The 22,818-nt window shown below is 37.3% G+C and overlaps 1 protein-coding gene across 7 annotated transcripts in view; it reads right to left on the bottom strand.

Moving 5' to 3' along the window:
* LOC5570395 (diuretic hormone receptor) overlaps window positions 1-22,818 on the bottom strand; it is a 193,024-nt gene that overhangs the window by 32,784 nt on the left and 137,422 nt on the right. For 6 of the 7 annotated variants that reach the window (XR_002499654.1, XM_021841107.1, XM_021841108.1 and 3 more), the window contains 6 exons: window positions 17,773-17,853; window positions 15,351-15,433; window positions 14,159-14,269; window positions 13,896-14,081; window positions 13,340-13,464; window positions 12,845-12,874 (listed from right to left, as the gene is read on the bottom strand). Coding sequence is in view for 6 of the 7 variants with exons in the window: in XM_021841107.1 (XP_021696799.1) it covers window positions 12,845-12,874; window positions 13,340-13,464; window positions 13,896-14,081; window positions 14,159-14,269; window positions 15,351-15,433; window positions 17,773-17,853 (616 nt within the window). In the remaining variant the exon portion in view is untranslated. The remainder of the gene's footprint in view (window positions 1-12,844; window positions 12,875-13,339; window positions 13,465-13,895; window positions 14,082-14,158; window positions 14,270-15,350; window positions 15,434-17,772; window positions 17,854-22,818) is intronic. The other variant, XM_021841112.1, reaches the window with a different exon arrangement.

Raw genomic sequence — 22,818 nt, forward strand, 5'->3', positions numbered from 1 at the left:
TAAAGTCACCAATGACAAAAAATTTTGACTTATTGCGAGTCAATTTACGCAAGTCAGTTTGGAGCAAATTAACTTGCTGTCCAGAGCATTGAAAAGGCAAATAGGCAACTATGAAAGTATATTTACCAAACTGTGTTTCAACAGAAACACCTAAAGTTTCAAAAACTTTAGTTTCAAATGATGAAAACAGTTGATGTTTTATACGCCTATGAATGATGATTGCAACTCCCCCACATGCCCCATCAAGTCGATCATTACGATAAACAAAAAAGTTAGGATCTCTTTTGAGTTTAGATCCAGGTTTTAAATACGTTTCGGTAATAACTGCTATATGCAAATTAAACAGCTCGTCCTCTTTACCATTCAGAGAACGAGCATTCCAATTTAAAATATTTAAATTATTATTTGGATCCATTAGAAAAACGTAATCCAATAACAATTTGATTTGTAAATTTTACACCTACTTGGACTGCTTCAGTCATAGTGGTGGCTTTGAACATTGCATCAATCATTAGATTCAATTGTTCAGTTAGAAAATTAAAATCCGAGGCAGACATGTCATGTGATTTCCCATTGGAATTTTCGGTAGACGAAGAAGCCGAGTAGGAATTACCTGTGGCGGTAGGGTTTTTTCCATTTGATTTGAAACAAGTAGAATGGGTACCCATGGATCGAACAGGGGAGGAGTTCGAATTTCCTGCTACGATATCGGCATAGGATTTACCGTGGGTAGATACATTCGAAATTGAAAGATTCGAACGGCTACCCGACGGATTGAAATTAGTTTGTGAATGAGCATGATTATGATCTTCCTGATGGGTATGATTCATGATCAAGCGATCGTTAACTGAAAAATGAGCATTGTTCGATACTCTACCAGGCAAATTCCGGAAACGACCGTTATCGTAACGGATATTATCTTTCATCTGCCTGGCACGAGCCTCAATGACCCTTTTGCGTGAAGGGCAATTCCAAAAATTGGACTTATGGTTAGCCCCGCGATTACAGCATATGAACTTGGTGGTATCTTCCTTCACTGGACAGACGTCTTTGGCGTGGGAAGAACCTCCGCAAATCATGCATTTAGCATCCATGCGACAATTTTTTGTACCATGACCCCACTTTTGGCACCGACGGCACTGAGTGGGGTTCTGGTAATTTCCTCCAGGTTTCTGGAAATGTTCCCATGTCACACGGACATCAAACAAAAGTTTTGCTTTTTCTAAAGCTTGAATATTATTTAGTTCTTTTTTGTTAAAGTGAACTAAATAAAATTCTTGAGAAAGCCCTTTCCGAACAATGCCAGATTGGGTTCTCTTTTTCATAATGATTACTTGGACTGGGGAAAATCCAAGTAAATCATTTATTCCATTCTTGATCTCTTCAGGTGACTTATAGTCACTAGAGAGACCTTTCAAGACAACTTTGAACAAACGTTCAGTTTTGTCGTCATAAGTAAAAAATGTGTGCTTCTTCTCTTCAAGATGTCTGAGAAGAAGTTCACGATCTTTAAGAGTTTCCGGCAAAACGCGACAGTCTCCTTTCTTTGCGATTTGGAAGGAAACCTTGATTCCCCTAATGGAGTTCAAGATCTCCTGCCTAAATCCTCCAAATTCGGAACAACTGACCACGATAGGCGGCACTCTGCTTCCTCGCTTGAATCAAAGAGCCTGGGCTAGAGGCTGCTTCGATTTGGTGTTCGGAAAATTTGTCAAGAGCATCGAACTGATTGCTCATTTCGATACAATTATTTATTTCACCCTTGGAAGAAACTTCGCATTCCGGGGAAGCGTCCTTTCTTCCATTCTTGTCACGTGTAGTGACAGTTTTAAAACCCACTTTTTTGGAAGGAAGTAGTGAATTCAGAGATTCACCCTTCCTTTTGTTAGTTGTTGATACCAAGTTTAGTTAATAAACGAGAAAGACGTGACCTTCGAGAGGTTTTTTCCCAAGACGGTGTCCAAGAAGGATTACCACCGCTAGCTTTCGCCAACGGGTCCAACGAAAAATCGAAGGCACGGGTCCAAACAAGGATCGTAAAGGGATCAATAGTAGAAAAAATAGTACTGAAAAGTACTGTTTTAGTAGCACTGAAAAGTACCGGTTTTAATTTTAGCACTGAAAAGTACTGTTTATGTAGCACTGAAAAGTACTGTTTTATTGCTTTAGGTAGTTTTTAAGAAAACTTCCAAGGGCAGAGAGAATTCGTGTACGCACAGCACGAAGGTACGATGCGCACTGAACCGATACGCCTTTGTGATGGTCAACTCAACGCGTTCTCGTACGTTCAACATTACGTCCGGAGTTCCACAAGGAAGTGTTTTGGGGCCACTTATATTCAACGTCTTCATAAACGACTTGTATTCGTTGCTTTCTTCATGCAATCTGTCGTTCGCGGATGATCTGAAACTCTACCGCACCATATCATCTCCTCAGGACTGCATCGCCCTCCAGGAGGACATCGACATCATGCTCATCTGGTGCGACAACAACGGCATGCGCGTGAATAGCGGGAAATGTAAAATAATTTCGTTTACTCGCTGTAACACCTCTTACCAGCATCGGTACTTCATCGGGCGGAGGAGCTAGTCCGCGTTAATTCAATTTGCGACCTTGGTGTTACGATAGATTTCAAGGTGAGATTTAACGAGCACATCGGGCTGACTGCCGCCAAAGCATTCTCCGTTCTAGGAATGATTCGAAGGCACACCAACTCTTTCACAGATGTTTACGCCTTACAAACGCTGTACTGTTCTTTGGTGCGGAGCATCTTAGAATATGCCTCTCCTGTCTGGTGTCCATCTCAGGTTACGCAGATACTTTCAACAGAACGAGTGCAGAAAAAAATCCTGAGGTTTGCGCTGAGTAGGATACCGTGGAACGATGCAAGGAATTTGCCGAGCTACCATGAACGATGCCAGCTGATAAGATTGGAATCTTTGTCAGCCAGACGTACCAATCAGCAACGTTTGTTCATATTCGACCTGATCAAAGGGGGAATAGATTGCCCTGCACTACTGGAGCTGCTGAGTTTCAATGCTCCTTCTAGAAGATTTCGGAACGCTGTTCTTCTGTATATACCAAATCATCGGACTAACTATGGTTATAACAGCTCCTTGAGTTCTTGCTTGCGAACATTCAACGATGTTGGAGACAAATTTGATTTTGACGTGACGAAGAACATATTTTTAAATAGAATAAGAAATTGATTTTACTTTTTTATATACTAAATTCAGTCTGTACGATGTATCGAAGAGGGTGTAAATAAATAAATAAATAAAATCTCAGAAATCTCTTACCTATCCTAATGTTCTCAATGGCCTCAAAGGTTTACGCATGAGTTCAAAACGTTAATTCAAATATTCAGTTAAATACCAATTATTTTCACCTACCCCATTTACCCACTTGCCCCGCGGTAACTTATATAATAGATCTTTCTTTAAATTATCTCGAAATTGAAATCGTTTTAAGCTAACAGTATTTTTCGACTGTTATCAAAATTATTTATAAATAAGTTAAATGAAATCGTCTAAATTTTACCATTTGGTATGAAAAAAAAATAAAAAAAATCATGTCGCAGGATCATTTGGTCATGTGTTTCAATTGTTTGGGTATCATGGAAAAATCCGGGAATAGGAAAACTGATTTTGAATGGACACCCTGATGTTATATAGTATCGCGTTTATAGACAAAAGCTGTGGATCACTTTGTCACAAGTATAAGTCACTGTATTCTACATAAAACCAAATAAGAATGACTCATGAGAGTGGGCGAACCATGATAGTGTAACTGCTGTATAACAGATTTTAGAAAACCTCTCATGACGAAAAGTGCGAAAACGCCGATGGTTTTTGACTTTACTAGTCTTTAGTTTAAGATATTTCTGATTTTGTATATTGATCATCTGTTCATGTTGCCATTGATAGAACAAAATTTGAGTTTTTAAATATGTGTAATCCGATAAAATTTTCCTTATTTTTTTTTGTGTCGCTTCGCATCTATTTTTGCCACGGTGTTTCTGAATTCGCCACTCGCCATAAGAAATCAACGTAGGTGGTGAATTCAGAAACCGAAATTAAGAACATGGCGAATACTGGTGCAAGTATTCACCACCCCAATTTTCAATACAAAAACAATGTTTCTGAGTAGTTCTTACATTTTTCCCATTAAACATGGAATGAAAGCTTTCGAGCACTGTTTGAAAGCCCAAGTCAGAGAGTTCGGTTTTCGCGTCGCCGAAGTGATTTTTGTGTGTGTATATCAAGAATGCTGATAAATAAGCTTCTGGCAGCTTAGTCAAGGATGAATGATCAATTTGGTGAGCTCGTTCCATGCTTTTATTTTGAATGTATAGTGTATTATGAAATACATTTCAATGACAACGACAGAAAAGTTATGAGGCCTTGCCTTGTTAAAATAATGAAGAATGGTGATCAAGGACACACAACAAAATATATTTTGCATTGTAAATCAAAAACTCAAGTTGGATACAACATTATTATTTCAAATAATCGTTAGTCTAAAAGATAAGAAAAGTTAAAAAATTGTATATTATTGAAATGCATAAGTATGTATTTAATTTTGTTATTTTAAACAACCTTTTAAAATAGGGGGGTCTGTAGCCTTGAGGTTACGCTTTCGCTTCATAAGCGGAAGGTCATGGGTTCGATTCCCAGCCCCTCCACAAAAAACCCGTCCAGCCACCAGAAGACGCCTCACGGAGGACCGTGCTTTGGGGAGCACGTCCATCCTCCGTCAGTATCAGATGGTGACTGAGACAAACTGACCCTCTTCGCAGGCAGCTAGCCTCACTAACAGCAGAGCTCTCTTCCTACCTGCTCGGTGTGAGAGTAAAAGAGTAGGAGAGAGTGAAACTAGATGTAAATATAGATAAGTTGAAAATAGATCTGTATCGGTAAAGAAGCTACAAGATCAACTGAGTCCGGCACAGTAGTGGCCACGAGCACGGAGTGCCTTAATAATAAAAAAAAACCTTTAAAATAAACAAAAAATATTTTCAAAATAAATAAAACACGTTTGTGGATAACGGAGCCTAACAAAATTATATCATAATATGATATGAATATCATATAATGATAGAAATTTTATTATATTTTTGTTACAAGCCTCTAGTCGTGTTACTATGTGAAAAATGACTAGTTGATTCACTGAGCAGAAATAAGTGGCAACAATCTTATTTTAATATGATTTTTTACATTGCCATAATAAGGAATACCCTTTTGTAACAATGGTATAAACAATCTAATTATAAGTTCATTTTCGCAAAATTTACAAGCAGAAAGTAGACGTTATGAAGCATTGCATTTGCCACCGAAAAGTGAAACTTGTAGGAGACTGTAATATATGTTAAAACCTAAAGTAACTATATTAACAACTATGGAAAGTAAGACATTGAGATTGATCTATTGCTATTTTTATTACTATGTGGTCCATGTAACAGTTGTCAATTCAGCACCATTTTCAATTTGCATGGTAAATTGTGACACGTTTCACGTCTTGCATTGACTCGCGAAGAATAATTGAGTTGTAAATCGAATTACCATCAGTAAGTCCCAGTTTTAAGTATTATTACAATATGCTTACTATAAATAGGTATTTTGTTTTCATTTAATATGATAATTTCTATGGTCTAACTTACCCCAAAATATCTTTTTACCCGGAGTAGGTGCACAGCTAAAAACATGTTGTACATTTAAGTTTATTTTCATGCACATATTTGAAGCTTCGAAATAAACGTAAATTTCAACGACTAATCTATTATTTTTAAATTGCATTCACTTTAAATTTAAATCACACATTCTTAGTTTATAATTCAATGTATACTCATTTAGGTTTACATGATGCTGTAACAATACATAAATTGGGTTTATTTTCACAGTACTCTTCAGTTTACACTACATTGACATTTAAACATTTTTATCTGTGTGGGACATATCAAAACAGGCATCAGAATCAAAACTCCTCCTACGCGTTTCAAACATTTTCCTAGGGATTAGCACTAAAACATTCCAACAAATGATTTTTACCAAAAAAGATCAATCTCAAATTACATACTTGTTTAAGAGGTAGTAAAAATGTCTTATTTTTCTAATTATTTTTATTTTTTGAAATACGAATTCAAAATTAAACACAGAGATAGATGACAGTTTAAATGGGTAATGAGAACGATTTACTTTTCTATTTTTATTGAACTTTATACTGCCCATAACTGCATAACAGTCACATTCGACATCTTTGACAAATTGGATTGGTTGGTTGGTTTGACTTTATTAACGAGATTTTGAGCCCTGGGCTAGTTCATCTCGGCTGACAAATTGCAGTTAATACCGGGGAGAACCACCAAATGATAAATACTTTCGATCAACTAACTGAAATCTGAGAGATTGTTCTAGAAAATTCGAAAAAAATACCAAAAGGTTTTGTCACATTGGTAATTATATCCGCATAACAGTCACATTGAGATTATAAATGAGCCTCGTAATGTAATAGCAATGAAATTTCTATCAGAATTATTTTCTGACTATTCCTATAGTATGCGATATGAATTATACGAAATATCAGCCTAAAATAAGCACTTTTGAGTTCGTGGTAATTTTTAGAAATTTTAGTTTCCTCCCATACTGTTATAAAATGCACACTTGGTATTCGATTTACTCAATGCCTACTTTTGTCGAATGTTACAAATACCGTAAAATGGGGTGTTAAGGGATGAAAAAAAAAAATTCTACCTAAATTTTGAGCAACTTCTAGTATGTCAATAATTGTACAAAATACAGTCCTACCATTCTCCCGACGTGTATATCAAAAGCCAATTACAATGAAGATGATCCTATGGCAGATTTCTGAGATAATCATAAAAATGTGTGATTTTTGACGAAAATGCAAAATGGGGTGTTAAGGTATTTGAGCTTTGTAAGTAAAACTATATTTTGCCAACAGCAAAAAAAAAAAAAAAAAAAAAAAAAATATGGGAGTGCTTCGTGAAGCCCAAGCAGGACAGTTCAGTTTTGCGTCGTCCGATAAATTTGGCTCACGGTTTCGCGCATGTTTTCGTCGCCGGAGATTTTTTTTTCCTGTTTTCAAGCGTCTTGCTGGGTAGTGCTTCGTGAAGCCCAAGCAGGACAGTTCGGTTTTGCGTCGTCCGATAAATTTGGCTCACGGTTTCGCGCATGTTTTCGTCGCCGGAGATTTTTTTTTTTTTTCCTGTTTTCAAGCGTCTTGCTGGGTAGTGCTTCGTGAAGCCCAAGCAGGACAGTTCAGTTTTGCGTCGTCCGATAGATTTGGCTCACGGTTTTGCGCATGTTTTCGTCGCCGGAGATTTTTTTTTTTTTTTTCCTGTTTTCAAGCGTCTTGCTGGGTAGTGCTTCGTGAAGCCCAAGCAGGACAGTTCAGTTTTGCGTCGTCCGATAAATTTGGCTCACGGTTTCGCGCATGTTTTCGTCGCCGGAGATTTTTTTTTTTTTTCCTGTTTTCAAGCGTCTTGCTGGGTAGTGCTTCGTGAAGCCCAAGCAGGACAGTTCGGTTTTGCGTCGTCCGATAGATTTGGCTCACGGTTTCGCGCGTGTTTTCGGCTCCTAAGATTTTTTTTCTGTTTTGGAGCGTCTTGCTGGGTGGGTGTTTGGAGGGCACAAGCAAGACGGTTTGTTTTCGGGACGCCAAGAAGTTTTGCTGTCAGTGTCAGTTTTGTGCTCGGTCGAGGATGGATTACCAACTGGTGAGTTCGTTTCATTCTTGTGATAACACATATTTTCTTGAAAGCGTAACTTTTGAGTAATTTTAGAACAAACTTTGTATGGTTCGTCACTATAAGTGTCGGCATTATGTTTTTTTCTTATACAGTTTCAATATACATATATTTGTCTCTTTTATACGTTATTAAAGATTGTCTTTTGAATTGTTCGACATTGTGAATGTTGACGTGTTTTTTAAAACTTGTACCATATCGAGACAAAATGCACAGTGATACTCATATGTGATTTTCAAACAAACTATGTATGGTTCGTCACTGCAGGTGTCGGCATTGTTCCTGTTTCATATAATTTAAAATATATACATGTTATTTTCGGTTTTCGTCATTAATAAAAACATCTTTTGAATAGAGTAGTGTTTGATCCTTCGACCTTGACACTTGCTCCTGCTGGGGCGGGTGATGAGGGCAGGATCAAATATGTCGCGCGTCGGTAGTGAAGCGGTGAAAAAGTGATCGGTTCGTAAGTAGTGTTTGATCCTTCGACCTTGACGCTTGCTCCTGCGGGGGCGGGTGATGGGGGCAGGATCAAACTTGTCGCGCGTCGTTCGCTCAGAGAAATGAAAAAGCGCCGCGGATCGTTAGTAGTGTTTGATCTATTGATCGCGTCGCTTGCTCTTGTGTGGGCGAGTGACGAACACTTGTTCGGCGTTTAATGCGATTATCGAATTATTTCGCGAATCCGGTTAGGCGTGATTATATCATGGCTCGCATCACCAAACATTGGTGACTCCCAGATCTTTACCTTATCCCACTAACCCAATATCCTCTCCATGACAACCGTGGAGATGCAGAGGTGATCTCGGTCTCTAGTAACAACGGTAGTCACACTAACATTCCTTCCCTTCCCCGATGACCGTAAGGACGTGGCCGGCGCCGTTATTGACTTTTAAATTTGAGCTCTCGATTTGTGCACATTGAAGAATGGTAAGCTAATCCCAAGCCCCATTCATTAATTCCCTGTGCAACTTCGATTGTTCTGGTCAATCACGGAGTAGCAACTACGAATTGTACGGTCATCTATGCTTATGCTTATGCTTATGCTTCCGAGGACTCCACGATATATAGACTTGAGTATTTACAAACTTAAGTAGTTGTACATTGATGATACTTATTTATAGCATAAAATGTAAACTCTTAAGGCCAAGTAGCCCGTCATTCGGTTTGGTAGCCTTGTTGATTTTCCAGATTGCAATTTCAAAGTGATAAAACTCAGTCATCTTAAGTAATATTGATTCATAAAAGTATCACTTACATATAGAAAATATGCTGATACATTTTCAGCAATGTCAGTGTAAAACCTAGTGATTTTCTTTAATTCGCAATCGTGAGACGGTTTCGCCACAATCATCGATGCCCACCACAAATTTCAATGACGGCCTACTTCGCCTTAATATAAGCAAATGGATCAATGTACTGATCTGTACTGATGTTTATGAATTTACTTCGTTAAACAAGTGACGTCTAATGAATTTGCTTAAAAACAGACTTCGTTGATTGAGGTTTGGGCGAATTTAATTTAAAAATGGCGTCAGACATCAATTTTCATCAACAATATCCTCCAAACGTAGGTCGCCATCTTGGATTCCATAATTGCGTCAGACATCGATTTTTTTTCATCCCCTCGTCGTGCCCGTTCTGAAAATACCCATATTGCATGGTTTCCAACGATTTTATCCAACCGGAGGTCACCATCTTGGATTTCAAAATGGCGTCGGACATCGATTTTCGTCATCCCCTCTTCGTGGCCATTTCGAAAATACCTATAATGCATGAGTTTCCAACGATATTTTCATACCGGGGGTTGCCATGTTGGATTTCAAAATGGCGTCGGACATCGTTTTTCGTCATCCACTCGCCGTGCCCGTTCCGAAAATACCCATATTGCATGAATTTCAAACGGTTTTCCCAAACCAGAGGTCACCATCTTGGATTTCAAAATGGCGTCGGACATTGATTTTCGTCATACCCTTGTCGTGACCGTTCCAAAAATACCCATATTGTATGGGTTTTCAACGGTTTTCCCAAACTAGAGGTCGCTATCTTGGATTCCAAAATGACGTCGGACATCGATTTTCGTCATCCCCTAGTCGTGCCCGTTCCAAAAATACCCATATTGTATACCCAACGGTTTTCCCAAACCGAAGATCAATGATTTCCCACAGAATTGTCAAAATTCAATTTACGCACTGCGTAAAAAAAGTGACTTAAATTGTGTTTACTTCGTAAAAAAGTGACTTAAATTGAGGTAGCGTAAAAAAAGACTTCGTAAATTGAGGTTTTAGTGTAATAATAGATATGCTAAAATTGTACTGCGAGGATAAGCGGAAACCCCCATCCCTTATTCATTTGGATCGTAGTGCAATTCTTACCAGGTACGATCAATCACGGAGTAGCAACCATTGACATGTACAGTCAGTCTATGCTATGCTATGCTATATAACGGAGCGGTGAAAATAGTGGTTAGGTTGCAAAAGTTGAAAATCCTCGTCGTTTTGTAGATCTTAAAAATTAATAATCACGTAAAATCGATGGAAAAATCTGTTTGCTCTTCTGACTTAAGACTTTTTCAATAAGTATTCGAGAATTTTGGTATTATTGCCTTGACTCAAGCCAAAACATGTTAAGTGCCATTTAACCACACACTCCGAAAAAATCATGTGATTTTATGTCTTTTGGATGCACATAAAAGAAGCGAGCCAAATGACGTGAATTTGTGTCACATTTTAAATACGATGGTGTCTGATTCGGGAAATGTCAATCATAGTGGTATCGTTTTCATGTCCTTCATCATCTAAAATTACTTGTTTCATTCAATACATTTTTTGAACATATTTTTACGTCATTTCATCTCTTACATCATGTGTCATTCAGTCATAATGTGAATTACGTCCACAGTGCTTTTCATTACTTTTAAGAGTGCACGGTTAAGTGAATTGAAGTTGAAATATGTTGCCCCGTTCGATAGTATAATAAAGCTTCCTTCAATAAGGGAGCGTTAACCTATCTAATCAAAATTTCCCCCTGCTTGTGTAACAATGGTAAAGTCGAATTTTGTTCGTTGAACTATTTTTAGGTGGGCTTCGTTTTAATTGGGTTCCCGTTAGGTGGGCTATAGGCTACTTAAAATGAAGACGAACGTAATTTTTTGACACAAAGTTTGATTTATCATTGTTGGTAGCCCAGAATTTGACAGCTTTTTTTGAGCTTTTTCGCAATAAGTTAGTAATGATTTGTTTTCCTTTTTCAATGCCGGTATTGGCTTCTGAGGTTTTTCAAGATTTTAGATAATTTCCAAAAGGGCTTAGAGCCAGGGTTCAATTGAGAAATCTTATTTTCAAATTTTTATTTCCTAATTGTGAAAAACGTTTCTTGATTTCTTTCTGCAAATCCTGCCATATTATTTTCATAGCAGGATCGCGAGTGCGTTGAAATTGCCTTCTCCTCACGTTTTTAAGACGGATCAAGAGTTTAAGATCATCGTCTATAATCACGGATTCAAATTTTACTTCACATTTTGGAATTGCAATGCTCCTGGCTTCAACAATGGAATTTGTTAAAGTTTCAAGAGCATTGTCAATATCAAGTTTTGTTTGTAAGGGAATATTAACATCAAGATTAGAGTCAATAAATGTTTCATATATATTCCAGTCGGCTCGAAAATAATTGAAAGAGGAGCTGATAGGATTGAGAATTGCTTCATGGGATATTTGAAATGTCACAGGGACATGATCAGAATCAAAATCAGCATGAGTAACTAATTGGCTACAAAGACCAAATCAATCGTAGAAGGATTTCTAAAAGAGGAAAAACATGTAGGGCTATCAGGGTATTGAATTGAGAAATATCCTGAAGAGCACTCATCAAATAAAATTCTGTTGGAATTACTTTGAGAATTATTCCATGACCGATGTTTGGCATTATAGTCACCAATGACAAAAAATTTCGACTTAGGCTGATACAAATATTAATTTTCTTTTATGTCCGAGACCACTTGGTAGGTACGAGGGGGGGATAAAAATAAATAAGGAACAAAAAAAATATAAATGAAAAAAAAGTTATTTTTTTCGATTTTTTTTTTTAACGATAGTTGTTAAACTGCTTCAATCGTCACCTGGATCATTATTTTATTTGTTTTTTACTTTAAAAATTAAAAAAAAAACCTAGCTGATGTCAAAAAATGATGAATCTTTTTTTTCTCCCCTTCAAAATTTTCGGATTTTTGAAGGGGGTGACATAAAATAAAATTAATATTTGTATCAGCCTTATTGCGAGTGAATTTTCGCAAGTCAGTATGAAGCAAATTAACTTGCTGTCCAGTGCATTGAAAAGGCAAATAGGCAGCTATGAAAGTTATTTGCCAAACTGTGTTTCAACAGAAACACCTGAAGTTTCAAAAACTTTAGTTTCAAATGAGGAAAACAGTTGATGTTTTATACGCCTATGAATGATGATTGCAACTCCCCCACATGCCCCATCAAGTCGATCATTACGATAAACAAAAAAGTTAGGATCTCTTTTGAGTTTAGATCCAGGTTTTAAATACGTTTCGGTAATAATTGCTATATGCACGTTATTAACCGTAAGAAAATTAAACAGCTCGTCCTCTCTACCATTCAGAGAACGAGCATTCCAATTTAAAATATTTAAATTATTATTTGGATCCATTAGAAAAACGTAATCCAATAACAATTTGATTTGTAAATTTTACACCTACTTGGACTGCTTCAGTCATAGTGGTGGCTTTGAACATTGCATCAATCATTAGATTCAATTGTTCAGTTAGAAAATTAAAATCAGAGGCAGACATATCACTTGGAGTGGGTACATTATCTGACTCAGCCTGATTAGTGACAGTCTTTCACTAGGTGGGCTACAGGTTTAGTGCAACGATCGAATGTTGGCTGTACTATATGTATATTACGACTGAAACTGATACGAAGCACACAGGCGAAATTCAGCAGACAACCCACAGTGACGAAACAAGTGACGCCATAGCGTTAGTTATGGATAAATGCAGAGATGAAAGTTAACTAATGATAGCATGATCAAGCGCGATGAGTACGCTATACAAACCGTATACTTTCAGTTCCACTGATGGTCGGTCTGATTTCGATTTTCGATTGACAAAGGATTATAATTTATCCCCGCCAGGGAAACGCGTGCAGCGTAGATCGGCAAACATCCCAACGCCGCGATGATTGATGATTGATGGATTTTCCGTCGCCATCAACGTCGTCGGTGGCGAAGTCCATCGGTGTGGTTTTTTTGTCGAGTGGGTGGTGCAGATAATCGAGCAGAGCGTGAAATGCAATCATTCGTTGACGATGGTTGGAAAATTCCATGGAAGAAAGCGAGCAACATTATCCGCGCAGCATACGAGTAGGGAGAAATATAAATAATAATGGGAAATTAGGATGGTCATAATAACAAGGGCTGGTGGTGAGCTGCCATCGGAGCCATATTGAATCCGATTTTCCCCATGCAATCACACTTGAAGCCAGATTGCAGCTCAACTCACGCGATTGATTGATGGGATTACATGGTTTCATGGAGTGAGGCGGTTCTTACCTTCGATGTTTGGAAATGATGCCCAGTCGAATGTTGCGCTCATCTCGCCAACGGTAGTAGTGTAACCGTAGAGTTCCTCGCACCTCATAGTTGAGGAAGCAGTAGAGTAACGATACTACCAAGCCCTGAAAGAATAGAAATAATCGACAAAATTGAAATTGCTTTCTGTTGGTGAACAATTGATCCAATATACAGCGCATAGCGTTGTTTGGTTCTCTAAACTTGTGGTCTTGAAAACTTGGTTTTGGTAGCTTAGGTTTATAACCATCTTAATAATACATGGATAATACTAGATAAAATCTATTTACTAAAGGAACACATTTGAACAAAAATTCATTCTATCAGTCTTTGTTGAATGTGCTCTATCAGTGGCAAATCCAATCTCCTGGCTCAAACCAACCGGATATTATCCCTCCATTGAATGTTTTCATTCACTTCGATTCCCATTCACACCTCAAATGCCTCCCACATGTCCACACGAGGGACTAGACATGTGACAACGTCAAATGCAATAATTGAAAATGCAATAAATGAAAATCTTCCCTCCGGGCCTCACCTGTGTGCTCAACAGGACCGCTCTGGTGACCGCAAAGATCCGACTGCCAACGCCCTCGTGAGGCCCGTAGATGACCACCAGATAGGTGATGCCTAGCAGCGGAATAAGTACCAGCAGTGCCTTGGATGCCTTCCGGTATTGCCTCGTTTCGACCGTATTGGCCGATCGGAGCTTGGTGATGAGAACCTGACGAATCGTTAAAAAAAGTCAACTCAGAATTGACTGAACGCCAGAATTGAAAAACGGTTGGGCGATAAACTTACCCACATGATTCGCAGCAGGAAGATGAGATTGATTACTAGCACGGCACAGGATGGGCCCTGAATAATCCAGTCGATGTGAGATTCCCGCATCCACGAGCATTCGATTTCCAGCTGTGAGGGATAAATTTTCCGTATCAACAACATGAGCATTAATATTTCAGTGAGGAGGGAGGTATTCCATTGGGAAAATGGCTCAGAATGTCAGCTTGAGCTCAATCGGATTTTACAGAGAAATAACGAAGTTTTACCTGGAATTTTTACCGTAACACAGCAGTTTAGAATTTCTGCTACTGCCGAATCAAATGTTTGTCCAGAGAAACAGTTTATTATAACGTTTAATATTGATTTTCATGATATATAAAAACAGCCAAATGAACGAGACAAAATGCACCATAACAACACGAACTCAGTTAACACAACAAATTCAATAAATTTGAAAACATGTTTTTTAAATACGTTCTCTAGGAATACATACAGAAAAATCTGAATCGTCCACTGTTACAGAATAAAGGTACGACGAAACATTTTAAGACCTCCTCAAAATATCCTCAAGCAATTTATCTAGTTTTTCTTCCTTTAATATATTCATCAACGGATTTATCCAGGCAACTCGATTGAAAGAATTCATGGAGGCACTCCTGAATAAATAATAATAATAATATTTTATGGAAAATCATGGAAGAATCTGTGAGAAAATACTTCGAACAATCTTTGAAAGGATACTGCTGAAATCCATGGACAAACTTATGAACAACCTAATAATATTCCCTCGAAAATCGTGAAGTGGAGTAAATAAGGGAGGGGATGGGTCATAATGATGTTGAAGCGGATTCAAAGAGCTATAAAATATAGAAGTAGCGTAAAATGCTTAATATGAGCTCTATTGAATACGTTTTAGTCACTGTCGATTGTTATATTTGGAAATTGTTGTTTTTCTTCGGTAATTTAAGATCTATGTTTAAAACAAATTCACTGAAATTGGTAGCTTTTGTTATGATTTACTTTAAAAATAATTCTATTTCAAGAATCATATTTCACTACAAATGGAGTTATTTGAGTACTTCAGTACTTCCTTCTTAAATAATACAGTCAACTTTACTAGTTCTGTCAAAAGTAAACCGGACCATTTTACGCCATGAGTGCATTTTGAACCACTTTGCCCTACTCCCCTCAAACAGACGCAGACATTCACCTTGTTCGGATGCTCCGGCATCAGGTCATACGGATAAAAGGACTTGGCAATGGCCCACGCTCCGACAAAGATTAAAGGACCTCCTGAAAGAAAAAAAAATGAAATCGAGAAATACATTAATAAGTACGAAGGTTCAAGTAAAACAACGCTGCAAGTCAAGTGGAACAAAAGCATTCGACACGCTTTGGCAGAGCTCGTTTTTCCGTTCGGTGGTCCCGATAAAAAAAAACATTTATGATGTACGATAGGTTTCATAGCAACAACAGCTTTACGCCTTAATCACCATCGATTATATTGCTTCATGCCTTTGATTTTATTGCAGATGTTTTTTCACATCAAAAACAAAGGTTGTTATAAAATATTTTTTTTGAAAAGTTTCCATAGTAAATTTAGACCAAAACAATAAAATTTATGGTACCTTTATTGGATGCTTTCCAAAACGTTTTTTTTTTTTTGCTAAAAGCCATAGAATTTATTTTTTTAATTGTGCTTTGTTGACTTGCTTTGTTGTAGTAGAAGATTTTGTTGTGTTATATTGTGCCGCTTAAGTTGGCCTTAAAGATTTATAGTAATTGCAAATATAAAAAAAATCTAAAAATTTGACAAATATAGACACTTACAAAATGCTAGCTTGTGATCCTTACAATTATGACTTTCTTCGTTACATAAACTTATTTCAATACAACTAATTCTGGATGTGTTCAAAAACATTTCTTGAAATTATTTCTTGGAGTTCAGGAGACCACCAAATATGAGCGAACATCGATGTTACTATTTCTAATTTGTCAAATCAAAATGTTAGTTAGTTGGTTAGCACCTAAAAATAGAAGTATCAGGAAAATAAAAAAAAATAATGAAAATTATTTAGGGTAGATGTACTGTACCAATAGTGGAGGTACTAAGCACGATTGAATTTCATTCAACCGCTTAAATTCAAGAAACGCAATTAATGTACATGTGAATGTTGTAACGGAAAGTAACGGCCATTGACTTAATGAGAAAAATGATTTCATCGCAGTAATCCACGACATGTCAGTGAAAAACAATACCTCCACTATCGGTACACTGTTCCTTTAGTTGCGGTATATTTTTAATTTGTGTTCCGGTATCCGTTGTTTTCTTATGGGATCCTCCACTATAGGAACACATTACCGCAACTATTGGTACAAGTAAGAAAAGTTTTAGTAATTTTAGTGATATTTCATCAGTTTTAAAGCAATTTGAGCGCTCTTTTCAACTATTCCGTGTATCAACAAGCCAATACGTCGATTGGCAGTGTCGGTTCTGTGGTTAATGTGATAAAATCAGTGAAAACGGCACTACCGCAACTATAGGAACACCCACAACTAAGGGAACACTTACCCTATAGAAAAACAATCCTTCTAGTAAAATAAAAAAAAAACAACCTGTCAGTAACATTCCATAACTGAAAAATTATAGATTATATTGGTTATTGGGTGTGAATAGGTTTAACTATTGAATTAATTGCAAATTTTTATCCGGGGCACTGCACATTTTTTAATAGAATTAATATCTGAAAGGCATTCATTCTCCGGGAGGACAATGTTGCTCGGTCTGAGACAGGTCGCTGCCAACTGATGGCAGCCATCATCTGTGCAGCCTGCGGAAAGATGTATTGTCCTACAAATGCTTAGCCATTTATCTTCTCTGCCAGTTGAGAATCCCCAACCCTGGCAATGACACGTGTCTCAATGGTGGAAGGGGGTGAATTTGCTGCTGCAAGACTGAGAAGCTCCTTTTTGCTGAAGACGGTGGCCCTGCAATGATCTATTGCAAGGTGTTTGTATCACACTTCAGCTTCTTAAGGAGATTTGTATGTTTGCCTAACGTCTGCTAGATTCTTAAAACGAAAGATAAGGTAGAGACAGAATTTGCTATGAATCTTAGACAGTATTCAACTCGACTCCTACAAATGATTCGCCTCAAATCGTAGACAGGATTCGCATCCAATCCTAAAAAGGATTCTTCACGAATCTTAAACAGGATTTTTCGCAAATCGTAGATAGGATTTTCCACGAATCCTAGACAGGATTGCAATTGCTACATAAGTTATTTTAAAGCTAAGAAACATGCTCTACTCCAATAGAGATGCAATGCCTAAAATTGAGAAGAGAATCTAAGAAGTTTTTAACAATTCTGCGTGCATACAACTGTGCCGAGTTCTCACATGGGCCTTAATAATCACACCATGAATTAAATTAAGGTAGTGGTTACAGTAGCAGATGTAGATGAGAGTAACACACAAGACATGGTATTTTTATTTGTGTTTCATATACGTAGTTCATATAATTGCGTCACTCGCATATCTTTTGGCAAGATGTGCATGTCGAAGCAACGCTAACTAATTCTATTCATGAAATCGTACCACAAGACAAGGTTTGCTACGATATGACAAACTTACCCCAGCCGATGATGGAATACTTCCAAAAGCGTAGATAATCGCCGGAGAACGTTTGAACCACCAGCATGTAGAGATAGAGACCTGCAAAAAGACAGAGACGCCCGCATGAATAAGGGAACACATGTATACCACGGATTCAGTTATCCTTCCGTCTCGCAGAAGGTGCCGAATGAGATATCTGATTTAGGTCACACGCAATAGTTCGCAGCTAGATGTAAAACACTGGTACCACCGAGAGAGTGTCGGAAACATCGTTCAGATTTGCCTTTACTGACGACAAATGGCGTAAGGGTATGCGATATTTCGAAGGATTCCGTCATATGTCAATCGAAACTAATGCCAATAGGGTCCTAAAGCCCTGTCCCAATTTAAGTGCCAAACGCTTAAATGTAGGCCAAAAACACATGTTTACTCAATTTTTTAATGTTTTTCGTTGGTTTAAGTTTAAAACACATTTTTCATGTTTCTTTAGATATTGACACACCCCTTGGCCTAAACTCAAATTTTGGGTATATTTTGTTTTCCGTGTCCCTTCCGAAATGTCAGTTAGGAACAACCCCAGTGTTAAAACTAAAACCCCTGTGGTGTTGTAGCCGTTTTCAAAAACATCATAGCACGTCTAGTTTTTAAGATATTGGCTGTTGAAAATGCAAAAATTGACTATTTCAGCCAACTTGCATGCAAGTTTGCCAGCTTGTACGGCAATGTATTTGCTTAATTTGCCACATAATTAAAAATTAATGTTTATAACAATGCTTATCATCAAAGTTTATTATACTTTCGATGCGGAAAAGTTATTTTTTGATGGTTTAAAAAAATATTGTATTTTGCCATATAAGAGAAACGAAGAATTTTCTATGAAGAATGCAAGCATGTTGAAAAAATCGGTCTAATAGGAATTTAATCGTGCAATTTGAATTAAACTATATCTGATATGAAAGTTCAAATTCTATTTTGCATGTTTGATGGATTAGATTACAAAAAAGTAAGATAAATTGTACTTTAAATTTCATGTAAACATCAATAAAACCGGTGTTTTATACAACTTTGGCGACCTGTTACTAAAAATTGTGACGTGCCGGATCATTTCTGAGAATGGCATCAGATTCAGCAACCCCATAGACACATAATTTGATCCTTGAGACATGCAAAAATGTCATTTTTGTTACGCTGTTTGATAATATATAGCTAAATTTTTACTTAAAATTGTTACATTTTTCAAAAAACACACTGAAAAATCATATCTAATTGCCTTAGCATTGGATCGACCAAAATTTTAAATCAAAGCGTCATTAGAATCGTAATCTTATATTCTTTGAAGACACCCCACGAAATTTTGGCGAAAAAATCTTGAAAGTATTCAAAATCAATAAAACAGTCAGTCAAGTCATAGTGCAAAAGTTTGGGTTCACCCCTCAATATGATGCAAATCGTGCAAAAGTTTGGGTTCACCTGCGCCGCACGCACATCATTTTTGTCAATATCTCTGTAATTTTTCAAGCAATTTTAATAGTTTAAAGCTTTTTTGTACGCAAATAATAGCGCGTACATGATTGGTTTGAGATTTCACAGATTTAAGTATGTTCGGTGAACCCAAACTTTTGCACGATACACCATACTGAGGGGTGAACCCAAACTTTTGCACGATGACTTGACTGACTGTTTCATTGATTTTGAATACTTTCCAGATTTTTCCGCCAAAATTCCGTGGGGTGTCTTCAAATAATATAAGATTACGATTCTCATGACACTTTGATTTAAAATTTTGGTCGATCCAATGCTGAGGGAATTAGATATGATTTTTCAGTGTGTTTTTTGAAAAATGTCACAACTTTAAGTAAAAGTTTAGTATACAAAGTTCAAAGAATGTTTTTGGAAAAACACATACGAAGTAAGAATAACTCTTTGCCTTTCGAATGCGGCTTAGAGAGTTTCAATTGGACGTGTAGTCACAGAGACATGGACTGAAAACTTTTGCATGTTTTTAAGGGGGTGAACCCAAACTTATGCACGGGAGTGTATATGAATACCGGTTTGTTCTCCATTTTGAAATGAAGAAAGTTATGACAATTATGAGTTCCAAAAACTTTACAAAGCTATGGGCTATACGGAGGGGGTGGGGGCATTCAGGGTATCGCCTTTCGAGAGAAACGACATTTTTTTTCTGGCCCGAGAGTGCATTGGATATAAATAGAAAGCGTTGTGTTTGGATGGACATCTAATTCTTCCGAAAGAGGTGCACTTTGCGAAAAAGGACCACGTGATTGTTGAGTTGAAATCGAATTCAGGTTAACTTCTGTGTTCCTGAGTCCTCTCATGGCGTAGGGGTAACGCGCCCTAACTAGAGATTAGGGAGTCATGAGTTCGATTCTCACTAAGAAGACGAGTAACTTTTTTCGCAAATCTTCACATCAATTTGTCCATCTAATCCAATTGCAAATTATATGTAATGTTTAGCTTTTCGGTAGCAAGCAATTCTACAAGTTTGTAACAAACATAAGTATGGATATAAAACTACCGTTTTGTCTCAAATTACGAACAGGCTCATATTCCGAACACTCGGTTTTTGTATGGCGATTTGATTGAAATGTTTCGCTGAAATATGTCACCAAATGACAAGGAAATGACAGTCAATTGCAATTCAATTTTATCGTCTCCAATATAATTTATACCGCAGAAGTCGTCATGATGCTCTAGTATGAGATCAGTAGAACAAGCTCAGATTAATTTATTTGCCAAATTATTCATTTAAATACGTTTTATTCGTGCTGTTCTGAATTTGAATCGAGGTGTTCGGAATATGAGACAGAATGAACACAGTGTTCGGCATTTGAATCAAAATGGTGTTCCATATTTTTACGTAAAAACAATACTAAAACTAATAACATCAACATTATTATTGGTACACCCAACAGCTAACTATTAGATTATGCGAAGAAATTAAAATTTACACAATTATCAACTAGTTTATGACAATCAGATGCATTTGAAGTCTCTGTTGGCCTTAAGTGTTCGGAATATGAGTCAAAACGGTATACAGATTTTTCTCCGTGGTGGTTAGAATTAGAGATAATATTTAAGTACAGTAATTCAGTCTGTGTGACTCCATGTCAAAGACGGTGGAAACAAAAAATAAACGGGTATAGTAATGTATAAAAATTGTATGAGAAGAAATGTATAAGTTCCCCAATACCGTTCGTTTCGTCATTATCATTATTATGAAATTCTACATATTGTCTCACATCGCATCGACATGGAAATATATATGGCACATAAAATATATATCGCATGCTCTTAAAATGACGATAATGTTCCTGTGTTGTTTAATCCGTTCCTGGCTCCACCGGAAGACGAAGTGCCTCCTTAATATGGTGTATATTAATTAGCCTGACTGTGAATTAATTACAGTGCACGTAAAGTGGGGAGGTGTGTCCTGGCCAGAAGCGGTTTTCGATTGTTTACAGCTGCGGCGGATGTTTGTTCGCTTCCAGCCATGATGATCCTTCATATATGTGAGAGGGTGAAGTGGTTCAATCCCATAAACGGGGATCGTAAATATTAGCCCACATTTGCTATTCATGAGATCTCCATCAAGGTTATTGGATTACATCCGGCTCCGGGGAGATAATTCATCGCCATGGACCATGCAGCAGCCATAATCAACGTCTGGCTTAACTGTTGCCAGATGCATCGCCATTGAATTTCATCCGGGGTTCTGGTACTAAATGGTATAAACGATGAAAGCAGCGTATTGCAAGTTGGAGAGCAATTTTCAATTGATTATACGGCAGTTGCATGCAAAACGATCTGTTTACATAATCTCGACCGCTTCCGGTGTGGGTGTATAATGGGGCGGTTTCAATTTGTTACAAACTAATTGGTAATGATTAGAATTCAATTAGGATCGATCGGCTTTAGATGTGGAAATAAATATTACTTTATTGAGACAATCCACTTAAATAATTCCAATCTATGAAAATAACACGTAATTATTTCGTTAATCTTCTAAAGCGATGGGTCCTTCCTTAACCTAGCGAAAACGTGCTCTGCTATGAAGCAAAACTTGTTACAGGTGCGTGGGTTCGATTCCCGGTCGATCCGGGATCTTTTCGTAACTGAAATTTCCTTGATTTCCTAATGCAGCCCACAGACGGTCAGACGGTTTGACCAACATTGACTCCGCCCTCAAGTTAGTCAAATCGATCTATGTTGATGCAACCGTTCGACCGACTGTCAAAGTTCGTTGCAGCAAAACGATATTTCTTCGTATGTTTTGAATGATCTCGGCAAGTTCAGTGGATGTAGTAGTTGTTTTTTTTTTTCGATTGCTGTGGCTGTGGGGAAGAATATTTCTACGATTTTTGGGCAATAATTGTAATAAGGAAGAATATAACTTTCCAAATTTGAGAACCGTATAAAATTGATATTGAATTCTAAAATTATGAGGAGTCTCTGTCCGGGATTATTGTGAGCAGTCAGCGATATGGGAACGGATATGATTTTTTTTTTCAAACATTCTATAGAATAGATATGTTGAGAATCTTTTAGTGGTTTCCTCTAGTTATTCTACTTTGAAATTTTTCCAGGAACCCATGGGTTATACGAGGGGCTAAACCAACATTTTTTCCTAGGATTCCACCAGGTTTTTCTTATCAATAATTCCTCTATAAATTAATCCACAGATAAAATCAGAAGTTCCTCCGGGGAAAATGCTTCAGGCATACCTTCAGTTGTAATTTTTCCAAAGGTTACTCTGCAAATTATTCAGTATTTTCTCCACTGATTCCTTTGAAGATGAATAAAAAAAACTCAAAAAAAAAAGTAATTTCTTCATTCGTTAGGGCTGACTCCAATGCATTTTTTTTTTCAAAGATTCTTTCAGGAATTCATCTTGAGGTAAGTTCCAAGGATTCCATCACGCATAACGCAGGAATAACATCACAAATTCTTTCTGATACTTCTCAAGGGATTTCTAAAAAAAAAAAAAAAAAAAACACCAGAAATTCCCCTAAAGATTTCCAGGGCTTCCAACGATTTTTTTTCAGT

This window comes from Aedes aegypti, chromosome 2 (genome assembly GCF_002204515.2).
Source record: "Aedes aegypti strain LVP_AGWG chromosome 2, AaegL5.0 Primary Assembly, whole genome shotgun sequence".
NCBI lineage: Eukaryota > Metazoa > Arthropoda > Insecta > Diptera > Culicidae > Aedes > Aedes aegypti.